Source organism: Aotus nancymaae, unplaced genomic scaffold (genome assembly GCF_030222135.1).
Source record: "Aotus nancymaae isolate 86718 unplaced genomic scaffold, 86718_ANA_hifiasm-v0.15.2.pri h1tg000030l, whole genome shotgun sequence".
In the NCBI taxonomy this organism is placed as follows: domain Eukaryota; kingdom Metazoa; phylum Chordata; class Mammalia; order Primates; family Aotidae; genus Aotus; species Aotus nancymaae.
Window position 1 is genome coordinate 13649278 of NW_026988443.1, and position 17498 is coordinate 13666775.

General features: G+C 43.3%; 1 protein-coding gene across 2 annotated transcripts; it reads left to right on the top strand.

Annotated features, from left to right (window-relative positions):
* Positions 1–1861: 1861 nt before the first annotated feature.
* Positions 1862–15842, top strand: GINS3 (GINS complex subunit 3). Of its 2 annotated transcripts, XR_010344773.1 has the most exons (4): positions 1864–2179; positions 10190–10423; positions 10881–11479; positions 15323–15842. XR_010344773.1 is itself a non-coding variant. In XM_012447738.3 (3 exons), the coding sequence occupies exons 1-3, from the start codon at positions 1994–1996 to the stop codon at positions 11109–11111; spliced, it is 651 nt and encodes a 216-aa protein (XP_012303161.2). In that variant the 5' UTR covers positions 1862–1993; the 3' UTR covers positions 11112–12524. The 2 variants fall into 2 exon arrangements, 1 of the variants encoding a protein (XP_012303161.2); XM_012447738.3 differs by lacking the exon at positions 15323–15842 and having other exon boundaries at positions 1862–2179; positions 10881–12524.
* Positions 15843–17498: the final 1656 nt, after the last annotated feature.

The window sequence follows — 17498 nt, forward strand, 5'->3', positions numbered from 1 at the left end:
CAATGTGTCTCCTCTCTAAAGCTTCTAGGCTGCTTTCTCCATTGGGCTTCGGACCTTCCTGTCTAGTAGCTCCTGGATACCATGGGTCCCAAACCGAACTCATCCTTTCCCTCAAAGTGCCCCTATTACTGTGTATCTATTCATGACATGTCCATCCACCTGGTCAACCAGGCTCAAAACTTGAATCTTTGACCACTCTCTATACTTCACTTCCTATATCCAAATGGTTGCCGAATACTGCCCACTGAACAGCTTCCAAGCTGGTTCCCAACATCTAATCTCTCTCTTCTTTATCCACCGCTGGAATTATCTTCCCGAAGCTCAGATTTATGTTACTTGCCCCCAAATCTCCCATTTCCTATGGAATGGTCTTAACTCCTTAGAATGGTACCAAGGCTTTCCAGTTTGGCCATGCTGTCCCACCCCACTGCACCTAGTTTTCCTTGTCCTTAGAATTTAATGTATAGAGGTGACTGAGTGATGACAATAAATGAATTAGTGGCCAATGCTTTTGAAAGTTTTATTATGGTTCTCAAGAGAAGGGGCTGTGTCTTGCTGCACAGGACCACACAAGAAAGTATTAGGGTCAGAGAGGAGGCAGAGGGAGTGAGGAGAAAGCCTAGAGCCTTTATTGCCGTGGGAAGAAATGGGCGAGGCAGGGAAGTCTAGCAAGCTTGGAATTGAATAGTTTGAATAATGTTGGCAAGTTCTGGGATATAGGGGTGATTTCTAGTTGTCCAGTACTTGGCCATGGGGTGATTTATTACAGTGACTTGGGGCAGGGAAAATATTGGTGTGTGAGATGGATAAAGGTGGTGTGGGGATATAGGTTTGGATTGGTTGGTTTGTATATGAAAGGGGTGTTCACAAGCAAGTTATTTGCTCTCTCTAGGAATTAGCTAACTCTGGAGGGGCAATTCCTGCCCAGGTCCCCAAGGCCCCAAGATGTCAAAGCATCATAAAATACAGAAACTAAAATCCATGGTTAATACACACCTCCCTTCCCACACACCCTTTACTCCTGGCTCCAGTAATGCTCTTCTAGATGAACTAAGTTCTGTAGTGAATCTCTCAACAATTTATGTTATCCCATAGCCTGGCTGAGGAGAGCCACCAAATCTGGTACTATGCGACCATGGTCCTTCTCTTGGTCATTGGACAGTGATCGCACCTGATACAGGCACCCCATCTATAGGGTGGCCTGCCTGGACCAATCGATAAACTGGACCAATTGGATCTCCATTTTTAGGGATTTAAATTCAGAGCCACTAAAGGAGATTGTCAGTTGATGGTGAGCTAGGATACACTGAAGTACACTCACAATCCTTGCAAGCCATGGGCAGTCTAGTGCTCCACCCCTCTACTCACCCCGTCGGACCCCCACCAAAATGCTAACAAAATACAACACACTAGTTCATCAACTAGACCATAATAACTCGCTGGGGCTAGTGCTGGAAGTTTTTGTTTGTTTCTTTCAAATACCAAGATTAACGGAGTTGCATAGTGAAAAAAAAAACCGTAGTAAAGGATTGGACTTAGGCCTGGAGTGAAGGGCACAGGATGCCTTTATTTTAAACCCCCAAAAGTGTTGCAAAGTGTTTTTAATTTCACATAAATATTTAAGGATCACATGAACACATTCCAGTACAAATGCGTCCAGGAGTTTCAACGGGCATTCCAGCTTCTTCGTAACGTTCCCACACTGGGCTACAGGCGGAGCGAAGAGAACCTCCGACGCCCCCACCTACTGCTCCCCAGCCTTGTCCCCCAGCTCTAAATTTGAAGACTTGGTCGATTGCTTCTGCCTGGGCGGTACCGCCAGAAATCGACTGCTCCTGTCTGGCGCGTCGCCGGGCGCGGGAAACAAGTTTCAATCCACTCCCCTGACCCTAACCATCCTGCCCAATCTCCGCCTCTCCGTCTTGTACACCCCTAACTCTCCGAGGCTCCTCCGAATCACGCAAGTGGAAGCGGAGAAGCTCAAGTGGCCGCCATGTCTGAGGCTTATTTCCGAGTGGAGTCTGGTGCTCTGGGGCCTGAGGAGAACTTTCTTTCTTTGGACGACATCCTGATGTCTCACGAGAAGCTCCCAGTGCGCACGGAGACCGCCATGCCTCGCCTCGGCGCATTCTTCCTGGACCGGAGCGGAGGCGCAGAGACTGACAACGCCGTCCCACAGGTGAGAATTTGGGTGCAGGGTCTCTCACTGAAAGACTGCAGCTCCCGGCGGACCCCGCGGCCCTGGGACGCTGCGTCGGGGCGCGCTGCCCTCTGGGATTTGTAGTTTTCAAGGAGCTAGAGCCGAAGGCGCTAAAGACTTCTGGAAACTCCGCACGGGTCCTGTCGCGCGCAGGGTGGTCTCCACACCATCTATTGTGAAACTACATTTATTCTAGGTCGTCAGGCAGCCTCTAGCATTGATTTTGTTTTTGTAACTGTCCAAATTCGTCAATGTCTTTCCCCCACCCTCTGCAACGTGTGTTGAATGCTTAAACACTGACTGCAGCCGAGTACTTCAGAATTAGAGTTCTGATCATGTTTGCCTTAAAACAGGTTTGGGTTCAGTAAGAGTAGGTGATGAGTGGGAACCCCAAGTTGCTAGATTCATTCCTGCATAATGGTGACAGGATCAGCGCCCACTTACTGAGGGCTTACTTAGTGCCAGCATGGATGGGTGTGGGGAGTAAGCTTCTCCGTCTGTTATCCCTTTAATCTTTCAGCAGCCCTATAGTCAGAAAGTTGCGGACTAGAAAGGTTGCGTCCCTTGGCCAGGGGCTCAGTTAGTGGTGAGCTGGGATTCGGAACCCAAGGCCGTATGGCTTCAAATATAAGATTGTCCCAGGAACATGGCTTGTAATGATTAATTTGGATTTCCTGTTTCACCTAAGTTTTGTTTAGAACGATGTTTTTTGTTTGGTCTGTTTGTTTCAAGTTAATTTTTATCAAAGTAGTACATAACCAAAGTTTTAAAAGTCAGATAGTCCCAAAAGATTTATAAGAAAAAATAGCAGGCCATGCCTTGCTTTTCCCATTCCCCCTCCAAGTCCACAGGGCTCATGGACCTTTTTTAATGGTGTCTTCAAGATTCATCTCCATATTTCTAAATAAGATTCTTTTTTTTTTTTTTTTTTGAGACGGAGTTTTGCTCTTGTTACCCAGGCTGAAGTGGTGCAATGGCGCCATCTCGGCTCACCGCAACCTCCACCATGCCCAGCTAATTTTTGTATTTTTTAGTAGAGACGGGGTTTCACCTTGTTGACCAGGATGGTCTCGATCTCTTGACCTCGTGATCCACCCGCCTTGGCCTCCCAAAGTGCTGGGATTATAGGCGTGAGCCACCGCGCCCGGCCCCTAAATAAGATTCTTAAACTTAGGTTGTTGGGTTGTTTTTTAAAATGTACACATTATCTGTTGACTACGCATCGTAGCAGATGAAGATTTCGTTCCCATACACGTTGGTAAACATGGAGCTATGCTGCCCAGACTTTATTCATATTTCCTTAGTTAATGTACTTTTTCTGTTCCAGTATAGTCTTCTGTTGTTTAGTGGCTACCTTAAATATATTCCACCTAAGATACCACGTTGAATTTAGTAGACATGTTTCCTTAGCCTCCTCTTGGTTGTGACAGTTAAGCAGACTTTCTTGTTGTAATGACCTCAACAGCTTTGTGGAGTGGTGGTCAGATATTTTGTAAAATGTTCCTCAACTGGAAATCTTTGGTTTTGGGGTAGTTTTGGTTTTGGCTTTTGTTTTTTAGACAGAATTGTTCTGTCGTCCAGGCTGGAGTGCAGTGGCATAAAATCAGCTCACTGCAGCCTCCTCCACCTCCTGGGTTCAAGCGATTCTCCTGCCTCAGCCTCTCAAGTGGCTGAGATTACAGGCGCCCACCACCACACCCAGGTAATTTTTGTATTTTTAATAGAGACGGGGTTTCACCAGGTTGGCCAGGCTGGTCTGGAACGCCTGACCTCAAGTGATCCACCCACTTCAGCCTCCCAAAGTGCTGGGATTACAGTCGTGAGCCACTGCACCCAGCCTTCTTTGTTTTTGTTTTTATTCTTTCTTTCTCAGGATTAGACTTGGTTATGGGCTTTAGGGAGGAAGACCACAGAGGTTAAGTGGCATTTTCCTCATATATTAAGGGTACCTACCATCAACAGGACTTTTTACTATTCATTTGAACCTTGGCAGAGGTAGTGTTCATTAGGTTTCTCCACCTTTTCATACTGAACCCTTTGGATGGAAGTCATTATCACTGTCACACTTAAGGAGTAGGGAGTCATGTTCCACTTCTTTGAGTGCAGTGTCTACATTAATTTTTTTTTTTTTTTTGAGACAAAGTCTCGCTCTGTCACCAGGCTAGACTAGTGCAGTGGTGCGATCTTAGTTCACTGCAACCTCTGACTCCCTGGTTCAAGTGATTCTCCTGCCTCAGCCTCCTGAGTAGCTGGGATTACAGGCATGCACCACCATGCCCAGCTAATTTTTGCATTTTTAGTAGAGATAGGGTTTCACCATGTTGGCCAGGCTGGTCTCGATCTCCTGACTTCGTGATCCGCCCGCCTCGGCCTTCCAAAGTGCTGGAATTACAGGCGTGAGGTACATTAATTCTTTAGAATCCTTCTGCATGGGAGATTTGTGTAGGAAGGTTTATATGACATTTAATTTCATTTATAGGATTATTCAGACATTTATAGGATTATTCTTCTTGTGTTTTGGTATATTGGTTTTTAAATTAAAATTTGAGCATTTTATCTATTTTATTTATTTTACTTTATTTTATTTTTTTGAGACCGGGTCTTGCTCTGTTGCCCAGACCGGAGTGCAGTGGTGTGATATGGCGAACTGTAGCCTTGCCCTCCTAGGCTCAAGTGATCCTCCCATCTCAGCCACCTGCCTGGCTGGGATTGCAGGCATATGCCACCATGCCCAGCTAATTTTTTTTTTTTTTGGTCTAAACTTGCAATGGTATCAGTACAATGTTCAGAATTTCCTTTACTATCTTTTTTAATGTCAGTAAGATTACAGTGGTGTCCTTGTTTTTATTTTTAATACCAATAAATTGTGTTTTCTCTTTTTTGATTACTCTTGCCAGGAGTCTATCAGTTTTTTTATTCTTTTAAAAGTACTAACTTAGGACTGTGTTAGTTTTTGCTTTTGTACCTTTGTTTTTAGGTCATTAAGTTCTTAATTAGTTCTTAACATCTACTTTATTTGGGCTTAGTTTTCTATTGTTTTCTCCCCCAACACATACACACACACTCATTTTGACATGCAGGTCATTGATCTTTCAGTCTTCTTTTATACATTCATAGTTATACATTTCTTTTAAGCACAACTTTAATTGCATTTCATAAGTTTTAATGTGTTACATTTTCATTATCAATAAATTAAAAATACTTTTTAGGCCAGGCATGATGTCTCACGCCTTTAAACCCAACACTGGGAGCTGGAGGTGGGAGGATCACTTGAGCCCAGGAGTTTGAGACTAGCCTGGGCAACATTGTGAGTCCCCATCTCTATAAAAAAATCAAAAACAAAGCCAGGCATGGTAGCACACACCTGTGGTCCCAACTACTCAGGAGGCTGAGGCCGGAGGATCATTTAAGCCTTGAGGGGGGGTCAATACTGTAGTGAGCCATGATTGCAACACTGCACTCCAGCCTAGGTAACAAAGCAAGACCCTGTCTCAAAATAAATAAATAAATAAAAATGTTAAAATACTTTTTCATTTCTATTGGGATTTCTCTTTTGACCCATAGGTATTTAGAAGACTAGTGCTTAATTTCAAACATTTTGAGATTTGGTTATTTACCATTTTTCTTTGTTATTTCTAGCTTAATTCCGCTGTGGCCAGAAAACATGGTCTGCATGATTTCAGTCTTTTGAAAGTTGCTGAGACTTGCTCTATGGCAAAGCATAAGACCAATTTAACCATTCTGTGTGGACTTGAAAAGATGTCTATTGTGAGGTCATGATGTGCAATAAATGATCTGTGTGTGTAAATTAGCTCATTTGTTAATTGTTTTGTTGAGATTTTCTCTATCCTTATGGTTTTTTTTGGGGGGGAGGGGGCTACTTTTTTTCTTTTTTTAATCCTGAAAAACATGTGGAACAGGCATGGTGGCTACTGCTTGTAACTCTAGCACTTTGAGAGGTGGAGGTGGGAGGGTCACTTGAGGCCAGGAGTTTGAAACCAGCCTAGGCAACATAGCAAGACCTTCTCCCTAGGAAAAATTTAAAAATTAGCTGAATGTGGTGGCACATGCCTATAGTCCCACCTACTCAGAAGCCTGAGGCAGGAGGATTTCTTGAGCCTAGAAGACCATTGCACTCCAGCCTGGGTGACAGAACAAGACCTCCTCACAAAAAAAAAAAAAATTAAAAAGCATGTTAAAGTCTCTCACTATGATTATGGATTTGTCTATCCTTTTACTTCTGTTAATTTAGAAAAATAATAATTTTCTGGTAGATATAATGACCCTTTTATTATTGTCCCATGTCCCTCTTTATCTCTAGTAATGCTCTTGTCTTTTGATTAGTGTTAACATGGTATTTTTTTCATCCTATTTTTATTTTTATTTATTTATTTATTTTTGAGACAGAGTCTATCTCTGTCACCCAGGCTGGAGTGCAGTGGCTCACCTCCTGGGTTCAAGCAATTCTCCTGGCTCTGCCTCCCAAGTAGCTGGGATTGCAGGTGCCACCACCACCGCCAGATAATTTTTGTATTTTTAGTAGAGACAGAGTTTCACCATGTTGGCCAGGCTGGTCTCGAACTCCTGACCTCAGATGATCCACCTGCCTCAGCCTCCCAAAGTGCTGGGATTACAGGCGTGAGCCACAGTGCCGAGCTTTTCATCCTATTTTTAATCTTTCTGTGTCTTCACATTTAAGGTATGTCTCTTTTAAGCAGCATATACTTGGGTTTTGTTTTTTATTCAGTGTGCTGATTTTGACTGGTATATTTAATCCATTTACATTTAATTATTGATATATTTGTGTTCATTTTTACCTTCCTACTGTTTTCTTATATCTCATCTGTTTTAGCTTTCTTTTTCTATCTTTTCTTGACTTCTTTTGCATTAATCAAGTTTTATTATTCATTTACCTTTTTGTTAGTTTATTTAGTTATATAGTCTTCTGTTGTTTTAGTGGCTACCTTAAATATATTACACCGTCATTTTTGACTAAAAATAATGTTATATAAGTTACTACATTCACCACTTCACAGAAATGACTAGGATCTTAGAACACTTAAACCCCATTTTCTCTCTTCTTTTGTGTTATTGTGATGTATTCTATTGTGATGATTGACTCATTGAAAACCCTAAAAAACATTATTATTATATATCCACTTATATATTCTTTTCATTATTCTTTTTTTCTTTCTGCATTTCTACAGTTTTTTCTGGAATTGTTTTCATTTCCTCTTCAGAATTCCCTTACTCTTCTGGATCTTCTGCTGACAATTCTCAGTTTCTGTCTGTGTCACAGATCCCCAAGACCAACCCAGATTTGATGATTCACTAAGGGGACTTAAAGGACTCAGCATATAGTCACACTCATGGTTAAGATTTATTACATCAAAAGGATATAAAGCAAAATCAGCAGAGGGAAAGGTTGCATGGAGTGAAGTCTGGAGGAGACCAGGCACAAGCTTCCAAGAGTCCTCTCCTAGAGGAGTCACACAGGACGTACTTAAAATTCTCCAGTAATTTGAATTCTGACAAAATGTGTCAAATACTGTCCACGGGGGAAGCTTATTAAAGACTCCGTCCCCAGGGTTTTACTGGAGGCTGGTCATGCAGCACTCTCTGCCTAGCACAGACCAAAATTCAGACTCCCAGAAAGAAAGCAGGTGTTAACATGAACCACATTGTTTGCACAAACAGCTCAGGCACACTCTCATCAGTTCTGGGACTGGTGGGAATCCTCCTGAAATCCAAGTTCCCACATGCCAACCAAGGGCCAACCTTACAAGCAGACCTTGCTAAGATAGCAGTCTCAGGTCTACTGTGTTACTCTTTTCTGCATACTTTCTCTATGGAAATGCCTTTATTTCACCTTTACTTTTAAAGGCTCTTTTCACTGGGTATAAGATCTTATACTCACAGTTATTTTCTTTTAAAACATTTTTTTAAAAATTATATTTCCATTGTTTTATAGCTTCCATAGTTTCTGTTAAGAAGTTGGCTTTTTTATTATTATTATTATTATTATTTTTTGAGACAGAGTCTCACTCTCTTGCCCAGGCTGGAGTACAATGGCACAATCTTGGCTCACTGCAACCTCCACCTCCCAGGTTCAAGTGATTCTCCTGCCTCAGCCTCCCAAGTAGCTGGGATTACAGGTGCCAGCCACTGTGCCCAGCTAATTTTTGTATCTTTAGTAGAGGCAGGTTTCACCATATTAGTCAGGCTGGTCTCGAACTCCTGACCTCAGGTGATCTGCCCACCTCTGCCTCCCAAAGTGCTGGGATTACAGGTGTGAGCCACCATTCCTAGCCAAGACATTGGCTTTAACTCTTATCGCTCCTTCTTTAAAGGCAGTATGTTCCTCACTCCCATCTACAGCTGTTTTTAAGATTTTCTCTGTCTTCAGTTTTCCACAATTCAGGTAATATATGTCTAGTTGTGATTTTATTACTATTTATTCTATTAATATTGTTATTTATAATGTTCCTTGAATCTGTGGTTTGGTATCTTTTTTTAATTTTGGATAATGTATAGCTATTATCTCTTCAGACATTTATTTTGCCTCAATCTATTCCTCCTCCACATTGTTACATGCATGCTGAACTTTTTCTTCTTTTTACACCTTATTTCATACATCTCTTAGGCTCTTCTGTTTTTTCTCTAGATGCTTTAGTCTGAATATTTTCTACCGACCTTTTCTCCCATTCACAGTCCTCTCTTCATCCATATCCAATCCAGTAAACATGTTAAATTTTATTTAATCTATTGACTTCTTAGGTTGAATTATCATATTTTTCAGTTCAGGAATTTCCATTTGATTTTTAAATTTATTTTAAAGTCTGTGCTTAATTCCTCTGATATTTGGTGTCAAATACTGGACTCACTTCCGTCCCTTCTTTCTCAGCTCTTAGGCCCTCATGTCCTGGTGGTGTTGGCAGCCTTGAACTCAACATTGGTCTGTCTCATCCTGTGCAGTTTGCCAAAGGCTCTGCTTCCACACCCACAAAGCTGCTGCCATCTTTTTGCAACAGTTCTCCCTTGTGAGAGTTTTTGGCTTTTACTGTTTCATTCAGTCCAGTTGTTTGCCTTTGATTTTTTGGAGATTTATTACTCTTAATTTCTGGTCTGTCATGACCACCTCATCTTGTTTTCTAATTCTATTAAGGCTTTAAAAAATAGAGAGACATGGGCTCTGTCATCTCTGAGGCTATGAAGTGGGATGGGAAGGGGCTGCCACCCACTCAGATTGATCCTATTTTTCTTTCTGAGCCCTGGCACCCAGTATAGTGCTTAGCGTATAGCAGGCACTCAGCAAATGGATATTTGGAATAAATATTGAATATTCAAAGAAAAAAGAAATGTTTACTATGGCTCTGAAGTGTCTGTAGTTGGACAGTTTTTATTTGTGTTAGAGAAGTCTCCCTTATCCTGCATTTTTGTTCTCCACCATGTTTTTGTTATATAAATCCATTTTTTTCAGCCGGGCGCGGTTGCTCACACCTGTAATCCCAGCACTTTGGGAGGCCAAGGTGGGCAGATCACCTGAGGTCAGGAGTTTGAGACCAGCCTGACCAACATGGAGAAACCCCATCTCTACTAAAAAAAAAAAAAAATACAAACTTAGCCGGGCATGGTGGCACAACCCTGTAATCCCAGCTACTCGGGAGGCTGAGGCAGGAGAATTGCTTGAACCTGGAGGCAGAGGTGGCAGTGAGCCAAGATCGCGCCATTACACTCCAGCTTGAGTGACAGAGCAAAACTCTGTCTCTAAATAAAGAAATAAATCCATTTTCTCTGTCTGTTCCATCATCACATAAAACTTCAGCCCACGCTCTTCATTTCTTCAAGTCACACCAGGTCTTCTGTGCTTGACAGCCACTCCACCAAAGAGAAAAGGCAGTATCTTAGGCGATGCGTATTTCCTTTTCGTCACACACATTTACTATGTTACTTATCTGTTCTGAAAATTTACCTTCGTGCATGCTGCAGGGTTCCAAACTTGAACTCCCCTTGTGGCTGGCAAAAGGACTTTTTGACAACAAGCGACGGATCCTTTCTGTGGAACTCCCCAAGATCTACCAGGAGGGCTGGAGGACCGTGTTCAGTGCGGATGCCAATGTGGTGGACCTCCACAAAATGGGGCCCCACTTCTACGGGTTTGGCTCCCAACTCCTGCATTTTGACAGTCCTGAGAATGCAGACATTTCCCAGTCTCTGCTGCAGGCAAGTAATGGGTGGGAAAACCTATGGTGCTGCACTTGTCTTAGGAGCCAGCCTCAGAGACTGCTTTTACCAGGACAGTGTATGGCTTATAAATTTTGTTTGTTATTATTCCAAGTCAGCCTACAGTTACACTGCCTGCTCATTATATATTTTATTATACACACACACACACACACACACACTTTTTTAATATGACCTGTTTGCTACTCTTCGTATTTGCTTGCTACAAGTTGAGGCCAGCAAGAACTCTAAGAAATAAGAAAAGGGTGATGATGGCCAGGTGCAGTGGCTCACACCTGTAATCCCAGCACTCTGGGAGACCAAAGCGGGAGGATCACTGAGCCCAAGAGTTCAAGATCAACCTGGGCAATATAGTGAGACCCCATCTCTATTAAAATGGATATGACTTTGTGGGTGTGAAATCAATCCTGACTTCTCTCACTCCCTTGTTTTCCAGACTTTTATCGGACGTTTTCGCCGCATCATGGACTCCTCCCAGAATGCTTACAATGAAGACACTTCAGCATTGGTAGCCAGGCTAGACGAGATGGAGAGGGGCTTATTTCAAACAGGGCAGAAAGGACTGAATGACTTTCAATGCTGGGAGAAGGGGCAGGCTTCTCAGATCACAGCTTCCAACCTCGTTCAGAATTATAAGAAGAGAAAATTCACTGATATGGAAGACTGAAGGCCAGAGCACAGAATGGCTCCTTGTAGATGTAGCCCTCCCTGTGTTCTTGATAGGAGCTGGTTGACCTTGTACAGAAGCAGAATCCTGTCCCGTTTCATGGCTTATTTCCTGTGGCCATAGGGAATTGGACATGCTGGAAGATGTGGATATCCCTGCCTCTATAAGTCTTCCAGGACCATCCCACTCTGCTGACCCACAGCCCAGGCCCTTTAACCCAAACACCCACAGCCAAGGAGAAATCAAAGTCCTTCCTAATTAAGGATCACTGCCATATAACATACCACAGTAGAGTTGCAACTGGGATTCCTTGTGTCTAGGAGTTTGGACAGCTTCAGATGTACAGTTTCACTAACCACAAAGCACAGGTACAAATTGGGTCATCTTTGCCCGTTTACAAAATGTTCTCTTCTCTTATTTGCCTCATCTTCCTCATGGTTGTACAGAGGATAGCACCCCACCATGCTGGCCTGACTTGTAAATACATCTATTGCTGCCTGCCTGCAGGGAGTTATCCCAGTTTCCAAAAACAGTCGGCAAGATAAAGGAGGAAAAGGGAAAGGCAGATGAACGGCATGGCTTTTACTGAAGCAAAGATGTTGGCCTCATACTCTCTACTTAGAACTTAATGAACTGGAATCTGCATAGCTCAGCAGTCAACCCAGAAGGGAAATGGTTAAACTGGGCTTGTTTTTGCCTCTGAGAGCCTAAGAACACCTGCACACTTATTCCACTCCCTGTCTAGAAAAGCTGTCAGGGAGTCGTTTGGAATTGCAAAGTAGTTATTAAGGAGTGTTCACCAGCCTGCATTACATCCCGAACTCAAGACTTGATAGCTGACTATGAAAGGCCCTGTTTTCAAAACCTAACATTGCAAATGTAAGTGGGCAAGGAGCCTCCACTGTGCTTTTTTTACCACTTCAGTAAATATTGCAACATTATTGCATAGAAGATCCCTGACCATTTGCTAGGATCCTGGTTAAGCAAGCACAAATCTCTTTTCCTGGACATCAAGGATGCAGCCTCAGGTTGAGAAAGAAACAGCGTTCCCTGGGCCAGTGAGACTGTTCGCAGGCATCAGTGCTTCCCCTCTGACACCCCACAACTAGCAAAAATTGCCTTTGTCATTGGGAATTATAAAGGGATTTGGGTATCCAGATTGTGCAGATGCAAACTTAGATTGTCAGTGCAAACTTAGAGCCACAGAAATGCTTTTAAAATGCCTGTTTTAAGTTGGAATTGATATTTTTATAATTTGATTTTAGTACTAAATAAATGATTGGCTTTGTAATGAATATGTTCTGCATAAGTACTCTTTCTGTCACTCTGGTATTACAGATCATCAGCAAAGCTATCAGAATTTTGCCTTTGATCATATTTGACAGTAATGCACAAATCCATGTCTTAGCAGCTGCTCTTTTGCTTGTGTGGTACACATAAATAGGAGGTACATTCTCTGTAGGAGTGTGCTGTGTCCTAGGAAAATGAGATTTCCATTACTACCGCAGTGTTTATATATAGCCAGGGCCCCAGCAACCATTCATGGAGCGAGAGAAGCATATTATTTAACTTTTGGCATCCTTCTTTTCACACATAGCTTTTTATTTAAAGTCAACCCTAAGTCTGCTGCTGTTTTTTCCTACTTCCTAAAAAAAAAACAAAAACAAAAAAATTCCTCAGGGGCCACGTATCAGGAATATGTAGGTATTCACGTGCAGAATGTAGCGCCTGTTTTAGATTTTGAACAGATTATATTACACGTGGCTTTTGAACCCATTTTCAATTACAGATCTGTCTTCAAGCCTGTCAGACTACCCCTCTCCCCAGCAGCCCACCAGTCAGTCATTTGGATTTTGATTTGGTCCCTTCAAGAGGTTATTTTTTCAAAAAAAGACAACAAATAGACCCAAATACCAAATTGCTCTCAAAATCCAGGGAGTAAATACATGCCCTTTCCCCTGGAAGCTCTCTGTTCCCACATAACTGTGGCCTTAATTATAGACAGAAGGCTCAGTGTACGCAGCTTTTTCCCAGGGACAATGTGGGCAGTCAGGAGGAGTGGGGCAAGGCTCTGTCTCTGTCGGTTCCTTCTGCTGTTCGTGACCTCTGGATCTGGGTGGCTGTGGACTGTCCACAGCCCTCCATCTCCATGCTGACGGCTCCCAAATTCTTATCTCCGGCTCAGATCGCTCCCTCTAACTCCAGACTTGTATCCAACTCCCTGCATGATGTTTCTCCTTCCCCTCGGTCTGCTCCTCCTCTGATCTTTTCCCATCTCCATCCTTCCCTATTGCTCAAGACAAAAATGCTATGTCCTCCCTGACCTTCCTTCTCTCACTCTCCATAGCTTTTGGGTCTACCTTCAAATCATTTGCAGCATCTGGCTACCTCCCCATCACCTCCGGTGCTGTCAGGGCAGACCCCTACCATTTCTTTCCTGGAGTTTTGGGGTCACCCCCTAACTGCCTCCCTGCATTAACCCTCCACCCTACCTTCAGACTCTTCTCACCATAGCAACCAGAGTGTTCTTGTTCAAAAGTAAATCAGATTCTGTCAATTCTCTGCTCAAGACCCTCCCATCTCAGAGAAAAAGGCTACCCAGTTATCCCAGCACACTTTGAGCAGGACGCGGTGACACACGCCTGTAATGCCAGTACTTTGGGAGGCCGAAGTGAGTGGATCACTTGAGGCCAGGAGTTTGAGACCAGCCTGGCCAACACAGTGAAACCCTGTCTCTACTGATAATACAAAAATTAACCAGGCATGGTGACAGACGCCTGTAATCCCAACTACTCAGGAGGCTGAGGCAGGAGACACTTGAACCCAGGGGGTGGAGGTTGCTGAGGACCCAGTAAGCTGAGATCGTGCCACTGCACTCCAGCCTTGGTGACAGAGCATCTTACAGAGTGCACTAATCTCTCCGTGCCACTGAACCCGAGGTTTCTGGAATACTGTGTCTGAACTAGTGAAACTGGCACGCAGAAGCACTGAGTGACTCAAGTTCAAACAGCAGTCAGTCCCACTCTGCGTCTGTCTGTTCTGTCCCCTCATCCTTCGAGAACCCCCAAGAGAGCTTTTTATCTTTATACTCGAAACAATTGTGTCTACGTGAAAATGTAATATTTTAAACTGACCTTGGTAAAAGAAAACTGCAGAAGCTATATATATATTTCAAAGCAGATATTTTTGTGTTCAGGAGAAAAATCTATAAAATGTAAGGTCTTAACTGTAAGAATTAGTCTAAGGAATATAATTTCAACATTCGTTATCTAGTGAAGGCAAATTTTTACGTCATTTTCTTTTCTTTGATTTTTGAGACAGGGTCTCACTTTGCCACCCAAGCTGGAATGCAGTGGCCCAATCACAGCTCACTGCAGCCTTAATCCTCCCACCTCAGTCCCCCAAGTAGCTAGGATTACAGGCTCTCAACTTCCCTAACATCTTACTTTTAACTAAACCATGGGCTTTATGTGCCACCATGCCTGGTTACTTTTTGTAGTTTTTGTGGGGACGAGGTCTCACTATGTGGTCCAGGCTGATTTCAACCTCCTGGGCTCAATTAGTCCTCCCGCCTTGTCCCAGAGTGCTCAGATTACGGGCATGAGCCACCGCCCCCAGCCAATAAATTTTTAATATTGAGTACACATGGAAACATTTGTTTTTTAAAAGACAACTAAATGAATGCTCTAAACCTAAGGAAAAGTATCTGAAAGTTGGAATTCTGTTGCAAACTCTGTGTCTGTGTGTGTGTGTGTGTGTTTTGCTAACTCTTGATAATATCTTTTTGAATGAGCAGCAGTAAATCTCTCGTCCTTAATAGCAACAAAATGTACAGTGAATCAAGGACAAGTCTGGAAAAATGTAGAGTCACTCTTTTCCTGAGAGCAAATGACTAATACAGGTGACGGGCCCAGCCTGCCTTGGTTGGAGCTCGTTTTGTTTTTCGAGGCTTCTGCTTTTCTGCCTAGTTAATCAAGGGAGACACTGCAGCCAGACGCAACTTGCCTGCCAGGCAGGCTTACTCTAGCATAGCAGCATTCTCCTCCCAGGTTCCACGGTCCTATTGCCAGCCTTGTGGTCTAGGAAAAGCTGCAAATGAGGACACCCGCAGAAGCAGAGGTCTCCTTTCTGTATCTGCTTTTTCAAGGTCAAGTCGAATCAACAAAGTAGGCATCATTTCATTAAACTTTCTTTTTTTTTTCTTCTCACAGGGTCTTGCTGTGTCACCCAGGCTGGAGTGCAGTGGTGTGATCTTGGCCCACTGCGACCTCAAACTCCCGAGATCAAGCGATTCTCCCACCTCAGCCTCGAGTGGCTGGAATTACAGGCACGCACCATCATGCCGGCTAATTTTTTAAATTTTTTGTAGAGACAGGTTCTCTCTATGTTGCCCAGGCTGGTCTCAAACTCCTGAGCTCAAGTGATCTGACTGCCTTGGCCTCCCAAAGTGCTGGAATTACAGGTATGAGCCACTGCACCCAGTCAAACTTTTTATTTTAGGCATAATTTTAGATTTATACAGCAGTCGTAAAGGTAAGACAGAGAGTTCTCATATATCCTTCACTCGGCTTTCCCTAACGTCTTACATAATCATGGTACATTTATCACCACTAAGTAGTTAACATTGCTACAACACTTTTAACTAAACCACAGGTGTTATGCAGATTTCACCAGATTTTCCATAAATGTCCTTTTCCTGTTTCAGAATCCAATCCAAAGTCCCACATTGCACTTAGAGGGCAATCATTTTTTAAAGCAAAACTGCATCAGACTGTCTGCTACATTAATTCAGTAATTCAGCTTATTGGAAAGGTTTCACTACATTGGGGCAGGCGCACTGGGGCCAGTTGGAGCTTGCAATAGGACGAAACTCCTGGTAAGCGCATCAAGAAGAGAGAGAATATTTGCTTTTCTTTTATTTATTTATTTATTTATTTATTTTTTTTTTTTTTTTGAGACAGAGTCTCACTCTGTCACCCAGGCTGGAGTGCAATGGCACGATCTCAGCTTACTGCAAACTCTGCCTCCTGGGTTTAAGCGATTCTCCTGCCTCAGCCTCCCGAGTAGCTGGGATTACAGGTGTCCACCACCACACCCAGATAATTCTTGCATTTTAGTAGAGACGGGGTTTCACCATGTTGACCGGGCTGGTCTTGAACTCCTGACTGCAAGTGATTCGCCGACCTCAACCTCCCAAAGTGCTGGGATTATAGGTGTGAGCCACTATGCCCGGCTACTTTCCCTTCAATACATGACACTTTCTCTTATGTGCCTCATTTGCTGCACTTGAATCTGTACTCCTGAGCTACCCGTTTGCTTTCCTGTGTCCAAAGAAAAGAAAATGTCCTCAAGGAAGAATTTTTGTTGTACAAAAAGAGACATACAAGTCATGTGAGAATCAAACTTTTTTTAAACCTGGAAATGAACTTCTCTCTCAAGGGCGATACAGGAGCAGAAAGGGTTGTAAAAGCTTGAATTCTGGGTTCTTTCCCCTCCTTCCCTCCCTCACTCCCTCCCTTCCCTCCCTCTCCCTCTCTCCTTCCCTCCCTCCCTCCCTCCCTCCCTTCCTTCCTCTCTCCCTTCCTTCCTTCCTTTTCTTTCTTTTTTTCCTTTCTTTTCTTTTCATTTCTTTTTTTGAGACAAGGTATTACTCCCTTCACTCAGGCTGGAGTTCAGTGGCACCATCTATCACTGCTCTGCTCACTGTAGTGTCGACTTCCCAGGCTCAAGCAGTCCTTCCACCTTAGCCTCCTGAGTAGCTGGGACCACAGGCATGGCACCATGCCCAGCTAATTTTTTTATTTTTTGTAGAGATGAAGTCTTACCATGTTGGCCAGGCTGGTCTTGAACTCCTGGGCTCAAGTGATCCTCCCGCTACAGCCTCCTGAAGTGCTGGGATTACAGGCAGGAGCCACTGCGCCCGGGCCTGATTTTTTTCTTTGTCCTGAGCCACAGGTGGGAGATGTTTGCAGGATGAACTGATTCCATGTGCTCCCTTATGAATTCTGAAACACTGGCAGTTCCCAGGCACTATTTTCAGATCTATGCTGACACTTAATCATGTTGGTATAGAAAGCCGTGCTTGTTTTAAATTCATTTAGACCCAGAGAAAATTAGCTAGAGTGCCAGAAGAGAAAGGGGGAGAAAATCAAGTTATTGCCATTAGAGAGAAAGAATAATACAGTTTTAAGTAAAATCAGAGGCTCTTTTCTGTCAGTTACAAGTACTGGGGAAAAGTGGAAATTTCAATGAAAAGAATATATTTGGTCAGGTGATACCCTGAGTGCACAAAAAGTACAAAAATTAGCCATACGTGGTGGAGTGCACCTGTAGTTCCAGCTCCTTAGGAGGCTGAGTCATGAGAATTTCTTGAACTCCAAAGGCAGA